The sequence below is a fragment of the Apostichopus japonicus genome, chromosome 5 (genome assembly GCF_037975245.1).
Source record: "Apostichopus japonicus isolate 1M-3 chromosome 5, ASM3797524v1, whole genome shotgun sequence".
NCBI classification, from domain to species: domain Eukaryota; kingdom Metazoa; phylum Echinodermata; class Holothuroidea; order Aspidochirotida; family Stichopodidae; genus Apostichopus; species Apostichopus japonicus.
The window spans coordinates 20,914,712-20,934,891 of record NC_092565.1 but is presented as its reverse complement, the minus strand read 5'-3'; the positions used below and the strand labels follow the sequence as shown (position 1 = coordinate 20,934,891).

General features: G+C 33.9%; 1 protein-coding gene across 2 annotated transcripts in view; it reads left to right on the top strand.

The window, feature by feature from the left end:
- The window catches only part of LOC139968000 (uncharacterized), a 48,536-nt gene extending 41,452 nt beyond the window's left edge, over positions 1 to 7,084 (top strand). For both annotated transcript variants that reach the window (XM_071972265.1, XM_071972266.1), the window contains exon 5: positions 2,976 to 7,084. In XM_071972265.1, coding sequence (XP_071828366.1) covers positions 2,976 to 2,984 — 9 coding nt within the window. In that variant the 3' untranslated portion in view covers positions 2,985 to 7,084. The remainder of the gene's footprint in view (positions 1 to 2,975) is intronic.
- Positions 7,085 to 20,180: the final 13,096 nt, after the last annotated feature.

The following is a 20,180-nucleotide window of genomic DNA, read 5'->3' as shown; positions in this document are numbered from 1 at the left end:
GTACATTCAACGTCATTAATATTCATCACTGGGTGTGTCTAGAAAGTTTGCAGTAAACAAAGTTTTTAACAAGATATATCAACTAGTTGGATTCATGTCATACTTGGTATATATGCTGGCTATAATTAGTACATGATCTCTGCTGCAGGTCTCATGACATGTTTATTAATGAATATGCAAAATATAGTATATAAAATTATAGTATATATAAAGTATTGTAAATTGCCCACTGTAAATGATTATGACAAACTTAGACAATGATTAAATGACTGTAAATTAAACTATATAATGACATTGAAACGATTTGATGTATATTTTTTTTTACTGGTTTAGCATCTTACAAATATTATGTTCCTTTCTTCTACTTGCAGGTTGGACCAAACTTAAACCACATTACCTTCAGGCATTGGAAAATAAAGAAGAACAGAACCAACCATATACGCCCTCTCATTATGTAACAGTTCCTTTATAAAGGAACTCTATGTTAGGTGATATGTTAGCGCCGTCTCAGATAATTGTGGAGAGATTGCTGTTCACGGCTTTCCATGTTTTAAATGTTGAGCACACATCAGCCTGTAAATCTGTATGAGAAGATTTGACAAGCTTCCAGGCAGTAGGAAATAACTTACTTCATTAACACGCTCACTGATAACTGTGATCAAAGTAAAGGGTAAGCTAGTTATTCTATAGTTCCCTATAGTATTGCATACTATACCTCAACAAAGCCTCTCGCCATACATTGCAGTAATTTACAAGTAATTAGCCGACAGAAGATGGTTTCGATAGTGAGTGGTTTTTTTTCTGAGACTGTTGTCATTCTTGCAATTTGAAGTTTGTAATGTCATTAACATCTCTGTTTCTTTTCAGCCGTGATAAATGTTACAAACATAACGATGATTGCTGCTTGAATATTCAGCTCTTATCTTTAAACTAATGATCAGGGTTCCCGCGGCCATGAAAATTCCTGGAAAGTTATGGAATTTGGAAACAAAAAATTCCAGACTCCAAAAAGACATGGTATTTTAAAAAACCTGAGACCCACAAAAAATAAATAAAGAAACGAATGAATGTAGATGATGCCAATACAGATTCATAAATTATAAGTATTATTCGAAAATGTGGTGAAACGAATTTGACATTTTGGCTGTCATGTCAACTTTTGTCCAGTTAACTCTGTTTTATTTTTTGGTATGTAAACATTAACTGTGCTTATGAATTTTCTAGGCATTTTAAAGCCGCATTTCATATGCATTCTTGAGGGTGCACTAGGTTTACAAATGCAATGAAATTTTCACTAGTTTTATTTTCAAGGTTTAATAAAAGAATTGAAAGCAGTGTGTTTTATTGTTACGTCTCTCCTTTTGTCCAAAATATGTTAAGTTGGAGGTCTTTATAAGCCAATGTTTGTTTTCACTCCAATTTGGCTAGAAAATCATCATATCGTCACATTTTGTTTTTACTGCTTGTATTTTTGCTACTGATACTGTAATATCTATCAACTATAAATATTACAAAGCTCTTAGTGCGGGTCTGTTGTCCATTGTTAAATGTCCACGTGTGCTATGTCCAATGTTTTGTGTAGATAAGGTCCTGAAGGGGATGGGAATGGTGGCAGTGTGCGGGCACAGTGCATTCAGCTACCTGTCGTATTTGAGATTCATTTTAAATAACATCATTTTTACCATTTTAAGTAGTAACTGACGTATACAAGATAACTGAAGCTTGTATTCTTTATTATTGTCTTTAAAATAAAGTTAACTTGTGAACCTTATTTTATTTGTTTTTCTTATATGAGAATTATAAGTTGTGATGTGGTTTGACAAAACTCTTCTTGATGTCCTTTGCAACTAGGCATTTTAATGCGGATTCAACTCCATATAGGCCTAGATTCACACATCCGCTTAGTCCTGGATTCCTAAACATCTGATGTGTCATGTTTTCCTAAGATGGCGTTAAGCAATACTATACATTTGATATAACTTTGTGTCACCATGACACAAGCAATAGCAAATTTGACACAACTGCTGTATCATTCTTACACAGGCATTTCCTATATATTACACGTCTGACGTGTTAGTTATTGAAAATGAAGTGTCATTCCTACACAGACCTTTGGTAGATTTTACCGCACAACTGTTGTGTTAGTAAATGAACACAGTTGTATCACTGTTACACATGCGTTTGGTAAAACTTACACAACACTTGTGTTCATATTTCAACATAATGATGGGTTATTTTCACACAGGTATTGTGTCGATTTTACACAACAGTTACTTAACTTTATTTACACAACATTGTGTAGTTGCCACACAACGTTTGCTATATATGTGCACTATGTACACAGCGGTTGTGTAAATATCTATATACAACTTGTGTAACTGTAAGAGTATTTTGTAACATTTTCATACGCCTTCAGCCCGTCCATAAACGTTCATGCTTCTAACAAACCAGTCGGGGGGGGGACGTGGGGGGCTGGGGAATTTGGAATCAACATCCCAACCTTTGAAATATTGTGCATTCCACTAATATCGTATACATTTTCATCTCAACATTAAAATGTGCGGCAGCGCTAATGTTGAAAATAATCCAACCCACACAAAGTACCATAAAACATTTATTAAGAAAAAGGTAACATAGGACCAATTTCTCACATAACGATTATACCTTAACGTTGATAAGACATCTAATTACATACGGAAGTGGGCACTGGTTAATGAAAACATTCTGATATATGAACATTCCAAATGCTTACTTTGATATACCTTTTCCTTAAACCTCTTTTGTGGCAGGGGCAAGAGGGGGGGGGGGGGTGGTTGGGGCTTGGACTTTAGCTTGGTATAACTTTCAGGCAACAATGATTTAACCATCAAATTTGGTCAATTAACTTGGTACAAACTTGAAGGTTTTGTTAATGCGATAATATTTCTTACCGTACTTCATAAAACAATTATTAAGTCTTTCTTATTTCTTTACAGATGATGTAAATATCGGCGTCAAGGCTCGGCGATAAAATTCTCCATTGTCCAAAATGCCTTATTATAAGAAAAAAAATCTACTGATTACGTCACTAGGAACGAGTCACGTGGACGGATTGTGCAGGGATGTATTCTATTTCGAAGACGTTCTTCTTTGTCGGAGTGTAGCTTTCAAGATTACGTGAAAAAAAGAAGAAAGGAAACAAGAAATACTGAATGAGGGAAAAACCACCCAATGTACTTTTATTTAGTTGACAAAGAGAGAGATAAGCCATAAGATATGATTAGTGTCATTCACTAATTAATATTCATGTCTTTAATATTGTTACGTCACTCTTGAAATTAAGTTTCTCTTTTGGTTTTCAAAATTCAGAACGGTAAAATTTATGAAGATAAAAATCTGATTTATTTATGATTTTTGTTCGGTTGTTTGAAGAAGGGAAGTCATTTTATTCAAAATATGTTATCAATTACAATATTTGTACCTTTAGGCTATTCATGGTATGATGAACAAAAATGATAAATTAAGTAAACATAAAAAAAACACAGCCGTACATTTCATAGATAACTTAATTTTATATATGTTGGCGTTGTTTCATTCAGCGCGTATCGGTTTAGTTTTAATTTCATTGTGGAGACAAAGAATAGATTCGATTGAGAATTAACGTGTTATTTTTGCCATTGACCAAAACGAATCTTTTACAGAAAAATTTAGAAAAGGAAAAGAATATTTCTGGGAATTAAACCTAAAATTACGGCACCATTCGGTTTAAACATCACGAACGACCTGCCTTCCAAGATAAGTCAAAACAATTCCTTTGACGTTACGACGGAATCACTGTTTCACTTCCATAACTCACTTAATTTTAATGTTTGTATCTCATTCGAGATCCAGCCACTCTCTAAATGCAACTATTTTCGTTATTCCTATATATATATATATATATATATACTACTAATATTGCTGTAAGGGATATTCTATGGGCAAACAATGAGAAACTTATATTGAAGAGAAAAAATTGTCAAGAAAAGTTGGAACACAGCTTTGCTTAGGCTATTATGATCATCTTAATGATTTTATTCTTGATAACTGTTTAATTTCTTATGTTTTGCTTAGCTGTCAATGTTCTCTGCATTCATGATTTTATCAAATTGCTTCTTTTTCTTCAGGCAAATTCTTTTTCTCTGTAAAAAAAAAGACATTTTCAGTTGAAGTGCCCTGATGACGTCATTCATCCTGTTATTGTTAGATGCATTGACAAATATCACAAAAAATTAATAAAATTCAGATCTTTGCTCTAAAACATGTGATGGGGATGTGATTAAGAAATGTTGAAGCAATTTGCAATTTGCTAAATAATCAAGTTCAGGTACAAGAAAATCATTTCAAATTGTTAAATGTGGGCTGCTTTCCCAAAGCTGCTTGTATACGGATTCAATGTCTCATGTGATAAAATTATTCAACGAGACAAAGAATTTAGAATAATTTAAAAAAAAAATCTCTTCATGAAAAGATATTTCAACGCAAAAATTGACATGTTTTCACCAAGTTGCATGCCTTCAATCCGATCAACTTAATATCTTCTCTCCAAAAAAAAAAAAAAAAAGCGAGAATAAAAAGCATTTTAGAGGCGAACCGTTTTATTGATCTCACATAAAGGTTTTGTGATGACTTTCTGTTTGTCTTTGATTGTTTCATCATGAAGATTTTTTTCATTGGTGTAAAAAAAACGATGATGCTTAGAAAAACAACACAAAATCAATAACCACACATGAAGTCACAATTGATAGTATGACTCATCACTTTAAAACTCCAGACATTCTCCGTATATCAGTATGTTATAGTACTACGGACACCTAACCAATAATCATGACATTAGTTGTGTAATCATTCCAAACATGCTACCGTGGGGGCTATAGTGGGTCCACTTTTGTTTCGATCATCCGAGCGGGTTAATCCGACCCTCACAAATGATATATATCTTTATATTCCCTTCAATATTTCAAAATCATGACGGGTTAGATCGTCATCGTGATTGGATCAAAATATTGATTTCAACCGTAGATTTATGTTTGCTAAAATTTACATATTTGTTTTGATGACTTTGGTACAATTACTATTTCGTGCAGGTTTACTAACTAAGCTTACTCATGTAAAACGTTCAAATATGTCGGTCAAACTTGTGGAAATAATCAAATACATTAAGCTTGTGAAAACTAAGCTTTTTGCTTCTTCAATTGTGAAATTGTTAGAGTAGTTTCTTCATTTTCACGAAAAGGATTTCTCAGTGAAAATAAAAACAACTCTTATGGAAAAGAAATGTCCAGAATAGTACATTTTATGGTTTTCTTAGATTTTCTTTAAGTTATGAACGATTGTACAAAAAGAAGTTAAGATAACATTTCATTGATTACTCTCTTTCGATGATGTCCAAGTTTCTGCGTTAGAATTGGCTTGGAATGAAAACGGATTATTTTATTGTGTATTTAAGTGATCATATAGGCTATACTACCAGCATTAAATCGCTAAGTAAGTAATTATTGTGTCCTTAAAATTCTTGACCTTTTTTTTAAAGAGAAATTAAACATAATATACAGGAGAAAAAATTACATTTTAGAGCAAAAACGTTTGACTGAAACAGAAAAAAAAAACGAAAATTATCAATTGTCGCGGAACCGTAAGGTTACACAATGTTCCGTCATCAGTTGATAGAATAATATGAGAACGCTGCTTTATAGAAACACACTGCTTCTGGTTTCATCCGGGACATCTGTACATGTTTAGAACACCTGTTAAGAACAATAGTGCTTACAACAGCTGTTTGGAACACTTGTATCCGGTTTCATTCATGAACACCTGTTTAGAACACCTGTTTATAACTGTCTGTGATAACGACCTCGTCCATTTAACTGTCTGTTCGTCCCGCTTTGGTCAAATCAACTACACAAATTGAAAACACTTCTCTATTTTTCAACCAAAGTTGGAACCAACATATCGTTTAGAGAGTGTTTGAACGGTGAAGCCTGATCAATGTAGGGTCATTTTCGGAAAACTTTTTAAGGTTACTTTAACCTATCAAACAGAGTCAAGCATGTGTTTATAATAAAAACCAAATGTTCGTTAATATTTCAGATATTGACATTCACATTTTAGGAGGGTTTTGCCAGTATTTGCTTCCTATGGCGAAGTTACCATGGCAATCACAGTACATATTTTGTCATTGAATCCTATATTTTACTGTTGTCTGGATGCTCTGCATAGAGAATACTCAGTATAATGGTGTGATTGTTCCGGCGTGACATTTGACATCCAAGTAATTATGTATTCAAAGTACATTTAGGTATAACGTAACTATTCAATTTACTTTAATCATCATGTTTAGCCAAGATTAAAGATTTCACATTTTCCCCCTGTATCTATATTTCTAGTTCGACTATAAACATTTAATGTTTTAGTGTTTCTCTCATACGGTATAGCAAACAACCATTAAGTGGTCGCTATTAATGTCCCTGAAGTTGCAACACTTCGAATTCGTCATCACAAAACGATAAATAAAAAAGGAAATCTAACTATTTCGTTCTACTTTTCGCAATTTCTTAATTGGAGCATACCACTTCCCGTTTTACAAACCCCGGGAATAATTTTAAATCAAGTTAGATGAAAATGTCTAGGTGTCGTATTCAAAGTATTAAGTAAATGAGGAACTTTTAAGCAACAGAAATGACGATATTTTTTTTTGAAGCATCGTTTTTTCTCTCTTCACGAGCATGTGTATAACTGACAATGACAATTAGTATTCATTTCTATCTATTTTCAATTACTGAATTGAAATTGAGATTATTTGTAAATTAATCATCATTTTGGGCGTTTGGTTCTGAGCTTAATTCTGTCCATCGAGAAGCAAGTTTGTGTAATAATTAAGAGAAGTAATGGCTATCTTCAATTTTTGTTTTGTTTTCGTGAGTTTTTGATGAATAAAGACTCATATCTTCAACATTGGTTCCCACTCTGTTCTTTGATTGTTACGTAATATTAATGTGTATTGTATAATGGCTCTATTGTTTTATCATTCGGAGACTAAATACACACAGCTATGGATTAATTCTGAGTCTTGTGTCTCTTTTGTATTTCTCACTCCCGGTAGGCTATATATATATATATATATTTATATATATATATATGTATATATAAATATAAATATATATATATATCTATATATATATAAATATTTATATATATCTATATATATAAATATATATATATATATTTATGTTTATATATATATATTTATATATATATGTATATATGTATAACTATAAATGTAAATGTATGTATACGACAACTTATTAATGGATGACAAATACACCGATCTTGTACTAGTTTAGCTTAGTTTAGTTGAAAAAATAATCAGGAGGGACACTCAAGTCCCTATCAAAGACCCTATATGAGAGAGAAAAAACTGAAGACACAAACACTCAGAACCGATTACAATGCGTAAAGTACTTATCCAAAGCATTCCTAAGCCCATTCACACTACTTGCAAGTACAACTTTCTCAGGCAAACCGTTCCACTCATTCACAACCCTATTAGAAAAAAGTTATACCGAATATTAATCCTACTTTGTGACTTTTGGAGTTTAAGACAGTGACCTCTGGTACAACTACTATTAGCAAACATGAAAATGTCAGTGAAGGATAAATTGTCAAAACCATACACAATCTTGAAAACCTGGATCAAGCCACCACGTAACCTCCTAAGCCCCAGTGTGGTGAGATCCAGCAGCTGTAACCGCCTATAATAAGGAACACTCTTTAAGGAACTAATCATCCTATTGTAGCCCTCCTCTGGGCCTTTTCGAGTACTTCTTATCCTTAGCAAAATATGGGTTCTAAGCCTGCACAGCATAAACTTGTTGCAAATTCAAACCATTTCTATGAATTATACAACTAAAACATAAACCTAATGTTTTTATGTAGAGTTCAAATGTCATTTGAAGGCATAGAGTTAATATTTATGCAGATTTAAAACAAAAGAAAGCAGACACTCGTACTCCAAGCAGCAAACTTTTAAAGAAGGATTATTCCTTAACTGAGAAGACTTCCCTAGCTTTTTTAGGGCGTTGCTCATCGAAATGGACTTTATCATCTGGATAAAGATTAGACTTTGTTTTGTGCCCCATTTCATATATTTCCCGAGGAAGGGCGTACAAGAGAGAAAATATGAAACAATGCAATTCATTTAAAGATTCTAAACTTCGGGTTCATTACTCGTGAATGTTATCTTCATATCGATAATTTCATTTAATTCCTTAGTTTCTACTCCGAAAGTAATTAATTCTGGGTTTGATTAAAACTTCAAGACTTAAGTTATATTAAGAAGCAATCACGCGGATGACAGTTTTATTCAATGATTTCTTGAAGGAAAAAAATCGTATTTTTTTGAAATAAGTAACAAATTCAGGAAAAATATATCAGTTACGGACTAGATAGTAAATAAATGATGTAACCACGTGATCATTCCTCATTGAACTAGACAAAGATAGGTTTTGATTTCTATTAGTCTTTTTCTAATAAAAATTCCACTTGTACAGAAGAAAAAATGTTGTTCCTTTTCTCAAAATTGTTATCATTAATTTTCTTACAAACAGTGCAGAAAAAGTGCAATGTCTTAAATAGTTGGCCATTCGTTTGTTATAAATGCAATAATGTTTTTTTTTTCTTTTTAATATTTTATTAAAGTCTTTCACTACGTTTCTTTTCGAAAAATTATTTCCAGAGTTATTATAATAAACTGAACAGAAAACGCATTGAATCGTGAAATTATTGTAATAAAAGTCAGATAATGGCTTCATGTGGTTATGAAAAATATAAATATAAAAAAAAACGTGTAATTGATCGAATGTTAACACTTCGTTTGTTACCAGATTTCAACAAAACCTAAATTCGTCAGCACCACAATGAGTTATCAAGCAATTATACATTGTGTGGTTGATATGAGAAAGGAAAAAGACGTTATTAAAAGCAAATTACAGCATGTACATTATATTGCTTACTCTTATAGTTCAAACGTCCTTTTTTGCCTTTAAAGAACGACACTGTTATAAATCCAAGTTGTTTATTTATACCAAGTTTAAATTTTGGAGAAATGACTCTCTAGACATTTAAGGCTCATCAATCAAAGTGACTGAACTATAACGTTTAGTACATAGATTATAATTACGTCACTTCCCACATGAAATAAAATACTCAATGGAAAAATGCAAAGCTTTTCTAGCCTCAAATAACATATTTTACAATTAAGTGAAAAAAATTTATCAAGGATAAATGTCGTTGAATGTTGTCCCCGGAGATGCCCGTTTAAAATATTAAATGAAACGAATATTTGTTGGCTGAATTATTGCAATTTACAAACCAATGGATAATCAACATTTAGGCCTGCAATGGGGAGCTGATGTCATCACCATCATCATCATCATCACCAGTATCATCATCACCAGCATCATCATTATCAGCATCATCAGCATCATCATCATCATCATCATCATCATCATCATCATCATCATCATCATCATCATCATCATCATCATCGTCGTCGTCGTCGTCGTCATCATCATCATCATCATCATCATCATCATCATCATCATCATCATCATCATCATCATCATCATCATCATCATCATCATCATCATCATCATCATCATCATCATCATCATCATTCAACCTCAAGTTATCAATTAAATATCAACACTAACATTTAAAGATATTTATCGGTTATATTGAAACTATACATGACATAGATATTCTTAAAAAAACATAAAATGTATCATTCTAACCTGATGCGAGTATTTGGAACACATAGTGATGTAATATATAAGTCACAATAAGTTTTAAGACACCCTTAATTCCAAACGAGTGGAATTTCACTCTTGGAGAGTGCCCAGGAAGATCACTATTTAGAGGAGTAAATTTCACTCATTATCAAAGAGTGACTTTAACGCAAAGAGTATAACCATAAGCTTAGATGATATTATTATCGTTCTATTTAGAGCTAACGTTGTAGGTATAGTCACTCTTAGGAAACAGAAACATTCACTCTTCAGATACGTTATCATACTGAAAACTCTCAAAGAGGACTGTTTAGTCTTTCGAATTAAGAATGTGATAAGGACGTTCCTCTTCTTCACGTAGTTTAAATTCTGTTTACACATAGTTATACTTATTTATGTATTTTAATTTTGGAAGAAAAACCTGTTGCAATTCAAGGATTTATTTCTTATTATTGACTTCCACAAAGCTTTTTGTTTGCTCATTCTCGGCGACGGTGGTATTGTTTTGAGATTGTTTTAACTTTATCCTACCTTCATTACAAAGTTATAAACCCAAGCTGGATTTCTTCTCGGTAACATTTGGTGTCAAAAACTATGCTTAACAAGACCATGAAGTACATAAAAATGTGCATTTTCTGAATTCTTATCTTATAAACATGTATTTTGTGAGTTATTAGAATTGATAAGACCATGAAATAATATTAACATTAAGAGCTGAAATGACTAACTGACGTCATCATATAGTTAGCTTTAAACATTTAAGAGAGTTAGCATTATTTATTATAATATGAATATCTTGGAATAGTTGTATAGATAAAGAGTAATTTTTTTCTCATTTCCTGGTACTATATGTGGCATAATTATAAAGACAACAATTTAATAGCATTTTATTTGATAGTGACACATATATTTCAATTGATTTAGCTTGGTTTATAAAAAGAAAACAATTTCCGAGGCAAATTCCTAACCTGAGATTGACCCGACGTAATATACAATACCATAACCTATACCATTAATGAACGATAATAAGTGACTGTGTGTGACTGTTTAGTGCTCTATTTAACCTCAATTTAAGTGCATTCAGATATTATATTATATCTAATATTATATTTACAACCTATATATAATACAACAACCTAGATATAACCCATGCTGCAAACAATCTGCTTTGACCTTTTGACTGGTTAATCTTGTAGTCCAATTAAGATATAAAGGAGTATAATATAATACTTATAGTTTAACACAAGAACGTTTTCCATAGATTTGAAATATGGGTGTATTCGAATAAAAGAATTTTCGGGTAAAATGAAAAAGGAAAAAAATTAGATGATGGAGAGTTGAACGATCCATGTATAAATTGCTTTTATTACTATTTTTAATATTCTGATGAAATTCAAAAAATAAAGCAATGAGTCATATTTTACAAATTTCCAAATATATCATCACATCGAAGAATACGGAGACGCTTTGCCAAAAAAAGATTGTGTTTTGTTGTTGCTAGTACAGTGACTGTCATTACCGATGTTGATAGCTATATTTCAAAGTTAAATAAATTGATGTTACTCAACCGGGAAGGATACGATACTGTAATTAGCGACTGTTGATTTCTTGTCAACTTATTTATCACAGTATGTTATAAAAATCACGCTTTTCCCATGGGTACACTCAGTGAGTCCTTTAAATCCTACCATAAGAAAGGTTTAATTAAATACATTAAGAAATCTCATAGGAATATTTTAATTCATTACGTTACGTACGATTCTTATAAAGGGAATAATTTCTCCCAGTATTTCAATATCTAACTTGTCACAAAACAGTCATATATTGGGGTACTAATGTGGATATATAAACCAGGGACGTAACTAGACTTCTTTTTATAAGGGGGAGGGGACAATGCTTTTCTATGGGGGTCGGCAGAACCTATTTCTAAAAAAAGAACAGTCCTCTCACAATTTTTTGAGGGAGACAAATATTTGGAAGGGGAGGAAGGGGGGGGGGGTCTGCTAGGCCCAAATCCCCCAGTCTACGTCTCTGATTTAAATTCATGAACGTCACCTTTTAAAAAAAGGCCGTAATTAAATGTCCTTCATCGTAATATGTTAATTCCTACCACCTTAAGCCGTCATACTATGTGACGTCACAATTGATGACGTCATATTTGGAATTTATTTGTTCTCCCTCAACTCAAAACTCTTCCGTCGACATTACCAGACTGGCGCAAGCTGAAATATGACGTTTACTATCCAGTGACCTTTGACCTCACACCATTTTTCCATTTGTTCATTAAACTAGGGTGTTTGCAAAATTTGAGATTACACAGCTTGCCATCACCATGAGCTGTTTCGTTTTCCACTCATTTCTTCCTACTTCAGCGATTGATATGTCACACGGTGACTCATAAAGTAGAAATTAATGGAATTTCATTTGTCCAAATCTAGAAGGTATTATTCACCTTTGTGGGGGCGATAACCTATATATATATGAACCAAAGTGGATTTTATTTTTCTTCATTTAAATTGAGCTACATAATTCGGAAATGAAATCACTCCACAATCTCTTACATCACTCATCACGTGACTCAAGTCTGCTTCAACGATTTAGTTTCAAGTGAGCGCTATTAAACGTTTAAAGCATACGGATGTCTTTGAAGGCTGGATCGTTAGCTGTTGATTTACAATGCTTCCTCACATATGGTTTCAACTGCGCATGGGCAAGTTGTATACTTCCGTGTCAGGTCAACGGATACAAATGCAAACACTGTAAGATATTATACAAATAATAAATGGTTATGAGTGCAATAGTGCAAATATTTCATGAGTTGAAAGATGGAATGTTCCATTCAACGAGGCGCAGCCGAGTTGAATGAAACAAATTACATCTTTCAACGAATGTAATATTTGCACTATTGCACGAATGGAAACCATTCATTATTTGTTTTATACACCTTCAAATTTGGATATAATTGGATGTAAAATGCACTCATGCAACAGATTGTTTTGAACAGACAGGTTTCTCTGCTCTCTTACCATTGAAAAAAGTGCTATCAAAAAAGTATAACACATGGTTCTATTTCATAGAGTGCAATAGAGGGGATTTTGCATGCAATCGACGAGCAATTGACCAATCAAATGGCCGGAATATAATTAGGTGTTGTATAATTGTATATGTAGGACTACAGTTCGACGAACCTATATGGGAAAGAATAACATGGGTGACGGAAGAAGGTTCATCTCGAGGAAGCGGGGGAGGGGGGGAGGGGAGGGTTGCAGGTCACAAACTTCGAGGTTTTTGATTAACCTGAGTGAAAACCACAAAATTGCTTCAAAACTTTCCGATAAAATGATGGTTAATCTGTGTATTCCGTACCACAAATTCTAATATTTAAATGTTTTCAACAAAAACGAGCTTTTTATTATATACCCTTTCCTTAATTTTTCAACACACAGCATTTTTTAATTAAACTAGAAATCCTTCAGAATTTTGATAATTCTAATGAGACTAAACGCCAATACAAATTCAGTTTGTTAGCTTGACCAGTCAAGTAACAGTTTAAATAAGGAAGAAAAAGACAATTAAAATATCCGGGTTTTGTCTTTTCTTTTCGTATTATTATGCACGTGATTGTTGTTCTTATTTTATCCTCTTTGGCGATTTTTTTTTTGGAATCGAAAGTTAGGAGACTAACATAGTTGAATTAAAGTCAAACCGTTCTTTAAATATTTTAATACCTAGAGGCCACAATGTGTAGTTACGTGGAAGCCGTACAACGTATAGCGATGATTTGTGCATGACATAATCAGATTGTAGCGCCAACATTCTTTTACATTATTGTACACATACAAACCGGAATTTTAAATGTGACGGTCATTTTCCTGAAGTAAAAGAACCGCCGTCTTAATGTACATACGTGACACGCAATTATTAAGTGTTTCTTGGTATAAAAACAAAACACAAAATCAATATAAACTGCATCATAAGAACAAATTGAAAAATAGACTGGTTGATGACTCGTAAACAATCCTCTAATCACCTGTGAAACAATCCATAAATGACATCTCGTGAATCACAAAGAAAAAAAAACACATCGCCTTTACTTTAATGAGCCAATAAAGTTTCCACAATGATTACAACGATAAGTACATTATTGACGGGATTGTCAATCTTGCAATGACAAATGCAACATTAACCAATGATAAATGACACTTACTTTATTTATTTTCTTTCTATGTTTCTCGTTTCTTTGTGCAAGTTTATATATTTATTGACTGTTAAAAAAAAAATGTCAGAGTATGCTAGTTGAATAGCTTTTACGGCAATGCATCTCAATTTACCATGAAAAGAAAAAAAAAGAACATAAAAACGGCGCAAAAGATTAATTCACAATTTGTCAAAACTCGGTGGCGTCGCTTGAACAGTAATTGGGGCGAGACACTTTAATATATGGCCGAGAGCAGAAAGAAGCAAAATAGGCAACGATTTCCCGTCATGCTTAATGAAGCCAATGGTACAAGATTTATATAGTCACATTGCCCATATGCCCACAAGTATGATGTAAAGTGTACTACAGCCAATGAGAAGGAAGAATAAAATAATTGCATTTTTGGACAATTTGGAAAGAGACATCTAGACGGATATGTCACCAAAAGAAATGTATAGTTATGGGATAAATAATATTGTACAGTCAAGAAAAATAAATCACAGGGCGTATCTGTGTGTTTGTATAATAACACATTGAATTTGTGAACTTATTCTGACGGGTTGATTGTTAAGGTGGAAGTAGAGTTTTCTTTTCTGAACGATAAAGGTTACAGAAATATGTAAAATAACTTACAATGTCTGTAGTATTTTTGTTTTCAAAAAACAAATTTTGCACATGTTGTGTGTGATATAGTTTTGTTGGACTTAACTTCAGTTTTTCCTTTAATGTAATTTATCTGTATTATCAAATTATCTGTAGGTACAAAACACATAAAATCACGCGCAAACGTGAACAACGCGTACACACAAATGTGTACACACACACTTGCTCCGTGCACATGATTACAAAAGTGCGGGAGGGGGGGGGGGGTGGAACGTAAAGTTCTTACTCCCCAGTCTGAAATAGGTAGGGGTATTAACGTTTATGGAATGGCTAGAGGCGATTCAATGATTTTATAAAGGATGTGCATGGTGTTGTCCTGGGATCGTTGAAATTAAAGTTAAGTAATCAAATAGTGCATTCTGAGGTATATGTAGACTATAAATTAGATCTGTATAATTAGGTATAAACGCAAAGCTGTGCAAACGAATACTCTGGAAATGTTTTTGTCATTTGTTGAAAAGGCGGTGGATGGGTGAGGGGGAGGATTGATCTAATGCTTCCTCAACTGAATGTCACAAATATATGGAGTGAATGTTTTCCCCATACTGGCGATGCAGGTGAGGCGGCCATCCCCAGCCCCCACGCCCCACCCACCCCATTTCGTACGCCACTGAGACACCATCATATCAGTTATGCATTGTACATATCGGAAACTTATTCGTGTTGGCCAATTGGCTAATCTTTAATAATGTGAAATAAATGAGAGCGTGGTTGCCAATTGGCTAAGGCGTCAGACTCGTGATCCAAGAATAGCTGGTTCGATTCATGCCTAGTTCATTACGTCGTGTCCTTGGGCAAGATGCTTTATCTCACTTGCCTCTCTCCACCCAGGGGATAAATAGGTACCCGTGAGGTTACTTGTTATTGGGCGCAGTATATAACTTTCACCGACTGGAAGGATTGTTTCTGGGACAGGTTATCATTGACCAGGGGTAATATAACGTCTGTAAAGCGCTTTGAGACCTATCGCTGGTATAAAGCGCTATATAAAAAGCAAATATTATTATTATTAATATTATTTGCCTCTATCATTATCTCTGTTGGTTTTGCTGCCCTTTAAATATTATGAAGAATAACAGCAACATTTAAGCTCAATTACCATGATCACATATTTCTCATGACAGGGTGGTTGCGTGTCATTGTAACCACAATATCTAGTTTGGCATTTAGTTCACATTCTTAAAGATCATTACAACAGAAAATTCCATTTCACAACTGGATTCATCCTTCTTGGGACTCACCAGGCGCAGGTACGATCCGAACCTTTAGAAGGACAAAACAAAGGGGGAGGGGGGTGATTTTGGTAGGGGTTGGTGGGGAGGGGGTGCATATAGTAGGTATGCAGAGCCTCCTCTCGGCAAATCGAAATCAGAAAACATAGTGATTTTACCATTAAGCATTATAAACTGATCTACCGCAGTAATACTTGTGGCGCTCTTCTTCTTTGGATAATAAAGTACTTGTGTCTATGAATTGAAAGATGAAGTACGTCCTCAACAACTCAAGTTGATTTACTTGTGGTGGCGCCCTCCATTTACAGTCGGTGTAAAGGAAAAGCGACAGGAGAATAACATCTTGTTTTTTGTATGTGGTTCGGATATCAGAATACACAAATGGAAGTATACGTGGCGCAAAAACATTGAAATTTTAGACCTCCCATACAAGAGTAGCGTACGAATTTTTTGCAAGTGACGAAAACTTAAGCTCTCATAACTAAAAGTTACATGGTCAAGATACGAACAAAATATGTCAGCTATACAGTTATGTATGTGTGTGGCAGGGAAGGGGGGGGGGGGTGGCTGGATAGAAAGGCCGGGGTTCAGCAAGTGAGAACTGCAAGAACTTAAAAACTACACGATTTAGTGTGTTAGTTAATGTGGCAAATATGTGGATGTTACCTGTTAATGATCACAAACTGAACTTTGACCTGACTTTCCACAATCTGGTCGTCTTCGTACAAAATGGTTTACTAAATGACTTTTACTGTTTGTCAGTGAACAAGTTAAACAGCCACCTTGGTAGATGTATACCTCTTTTAAGTCGTGGGGTATCCAATATTGTTTAGTCAAAGCAACGATGTGTTAGAAAGAAGGATATACACTGGTTCTTCTAAGAATGTCAAGCCTTTCGATTTTGCTTTGTTTTAAGTAGCCTACTGCCTTATCCTTTAAACTTTTGAATTTAAGGTTAACATGTATTCATGTTCGGTTACGGTTAACCGTCTGTTGTTTGCTTTTCTTCATATTTAACGAGTGCCTATTTTCATACTTTGAACACAAGCTGTAAACACAATGCATTCATTGCATTAATTTGAACCAAAACATATATGTTACCATCTTTCTGTATACTTTAAAGCTTAATTTAGCATTGTAAATGATTATTTTACTTTTTTATGTAAATGACATGCAAATTAGGTGTTCAGTGGCATGCTGGCTAGTATGGTTAAGAAATCATATGTTTCTTTGTTATGCTAGACATTCTCTTTTGCTTGTATCAAAACAGGGAGTCATTATGTTCATAGAGTTATTTTCCTTTATTGGTCTGAATTTTGTAGACCTTATGAACCTCCGGTTCCTTGTATGGCCGGAACAAGCTTGACCTCCTACGTTATATTCTACCTCAGTGAGAAAATAAAGAAATGTAAAACTATATATTGAGAGGTGTTCATATTTTGCTATGTATTTGTTCTTAATGTATAACAGAGGCCACAAACAAACATTAGAGACATTAAATTTATTTCACGGATACGACGGTTTAATCGTGTTAACACTATATTACCACATGCAGTTGATTTATTATTTGATATTGTCATCTAGGGAGTGAACTATATGAATTAGTGAACGAAACTAATACTTTTCTATTCTTTGAAGGTTTAATTGTTTCCTTGATTGTGTAAAAGTAAGTTGGCCTGACGTTTCGATCCTAGCAGGATCTTCTTCAAATGCTAAATGACACTTGTCATTTAGCATTTGAAAATGATGATAAATGACAAGTGTCATTCAGCCTCTGAAAAAGATCCTGCTAGGATCGAAACGTCAGGCCAACTTACTTTTACACATTCTCTTACACAGGCTCTCTAGTGGATAAGCAGTTTGCTAACAGTTTTATTTTATTTTGTTTCCTTGATTGTATATAATTCCACTTAATATGTATCTTTGCCGAAACAGTCCCTGGAATGCCTTTATCCAAAACTCATAACAGTTTAAATGTTCTTGCTGGCTTAACAATAAATAAAACCCTTGATTTGAAATTAGCTTTCCCTACAGCAGTACATCTATACCTAGTTGCAATCAACCAAACAACGAATATGTGAAAACGAAATCATCTGATAATTGATGGCGCTAGTTCAATACTCTACGCGGCTCTGATTCTACGTTATTTGATACAAATCACTACTACCTTTTCTCATAGCATCAGTACATACATCAGGCGAAAAGCGCCTCATCAGGGCACGTGTTCAGTGGACTTGGGTTGCACGCAACCGAGAGCCCTTTTCGTCAATTTCACCTGGGATAACCTAATATAAACTGTGGTCATCACCCTTTATAAAGATCGATTTTGATCTATTATCAACGGCTTCATGGCTAATAAGTAATAAGTACTCTTGTAGTTTGTGAGCTTGGATGGATGAGGGAAAAATGCAGAGCCGAAATGCTGATCATTTATTACATTTATATGTACAACCAGTTTTGACAACGTGCCATGGTGGGTTTCTAATATAGGGCGGTATAACATACCAGTCACACCCCCTGCTCCCTTTACTCACCAGATAAATAATAATAAGATAAATTAATTATATTTATCTCAAGGGCCCAAGCTTGGGCAGGAGCACTGATCTGACTCACCCTTACTCATAACCATGTCCTCTATTTTACGACGGGTCCCGAGGCTGTATCCCACTGACAAGATCCCTGCCCCCACCCCTGCCCCTGCCCTATCATCTTCCGCCGGCCTCAGGATATCAAAGCAACATCTTCTGAATCCATCACCATCATTCAGTTCCGATGCCCTTTGATATTGATTATGATATTACCATGAAGTTCTTGTCTTGTCTTTTTAGCAGTCAAATTTGGTTTCAAATGAAGTAAGTCTTTAAAGGGAGTAAAGAATCGCGAACAAACAAACTTCTGATGCCGGTAATCTGACCTAATTTCGATGAGGCGTATAACAGAAGTGTTAGACACCACCATCGATCCCAGAAAATAAACACACAGCTTGCTACCGTCGGTAATTAGACACTAGTGAACAGTCAAAACATACAGCTATGGTCAATACCCACAACACAGTGTACATAGCAGCGATGGACATCTCAGGTCCAGATAAAAGATAACAAGGTTTCACGTTTCATTACTGGCTGCATTTGTAGCGACAAGAAAAGAAACTTCACTTGTAAGCAGTGGAAAGTTAATTTTTTTTCAGAGGGCGGCACGCGGTTTGGGGAGAGTCTGCAATGCCTTTAACTTTGAAAATTTCCTGCTAGCTTTGACATCTGATTAATACGAACGAAACCATGGCTGAGCGGCAAAATATGAAGGATCGAATTGGCTGGCAAAACTTTTCCCTTATGCATCTTTCAGTGTACAAATATAGTTATTACTGTTTGGTATAATGACATTTTCAATAAACTGAAATAAATAAGTAAATGAATAACGGAAATTTACTTGGATATGTTTTTTTTTCCATTCCAAATATATGTGATAGCTTTTGTAGCTAAAGTGACACTCAAGATAAGAAGAAGAAGAAAAAACGAACTTAATAAGAGATCTAAAAACTACGCCATCGCACACAGAGACAAAGAAGAATAAAAGATATAACAAGGCGGTAATAATAATTATTATTCATACTTTTTCAAATATGTGATTTTATTGAGACGAGAAAGATCACTTATTGAAAAGGACACCTCAGAGGAAAAGTCATTTTTGATTGATGAATATAATTGTGTACGTGGCGTTTCTCGAGATATTTATAATTGCAATCGCCAAAGTTTGTACCATAAGTGGACTTGAAGCAAGTAGGGTTTGATGTCATAGTTTAATACTGACAGCCAAAATTTACTTTAATTTTATTGTTTGACCTTGGGTGCATGGATGGGGTTCCAACTTTAGTTAAGGTAGTATATATGTGTGATGTTGACAATATACCAATGACTGTAGTGCATTCCAACTGAGATGCACCCGAACTTTGAAGAAGAAATTTTTAACTAAATTTTGAAGATTAACTGAAAAAAGAAATAATTGTTAGTGTGCTTCTATCACATCACACTTGATTGCTTCTGATTCAAAAACGTGTGAACAAAATTTTTTTATCTCGAAAAAAGGGAACATATTAATTGAAGGCAAATTTCGACAAACGTTAATTTCCTATGAACCATTTTTGATGTTAGACCAACAACAGATATTTCAACGATAATTATAAACAAATCAAATTCACATTCAACTTTGTACGCTACAAACAATATAATACAATACCACGTTATTACTAAAGAAAAAGATGAAAAATATTGTAAAACGTTCCTG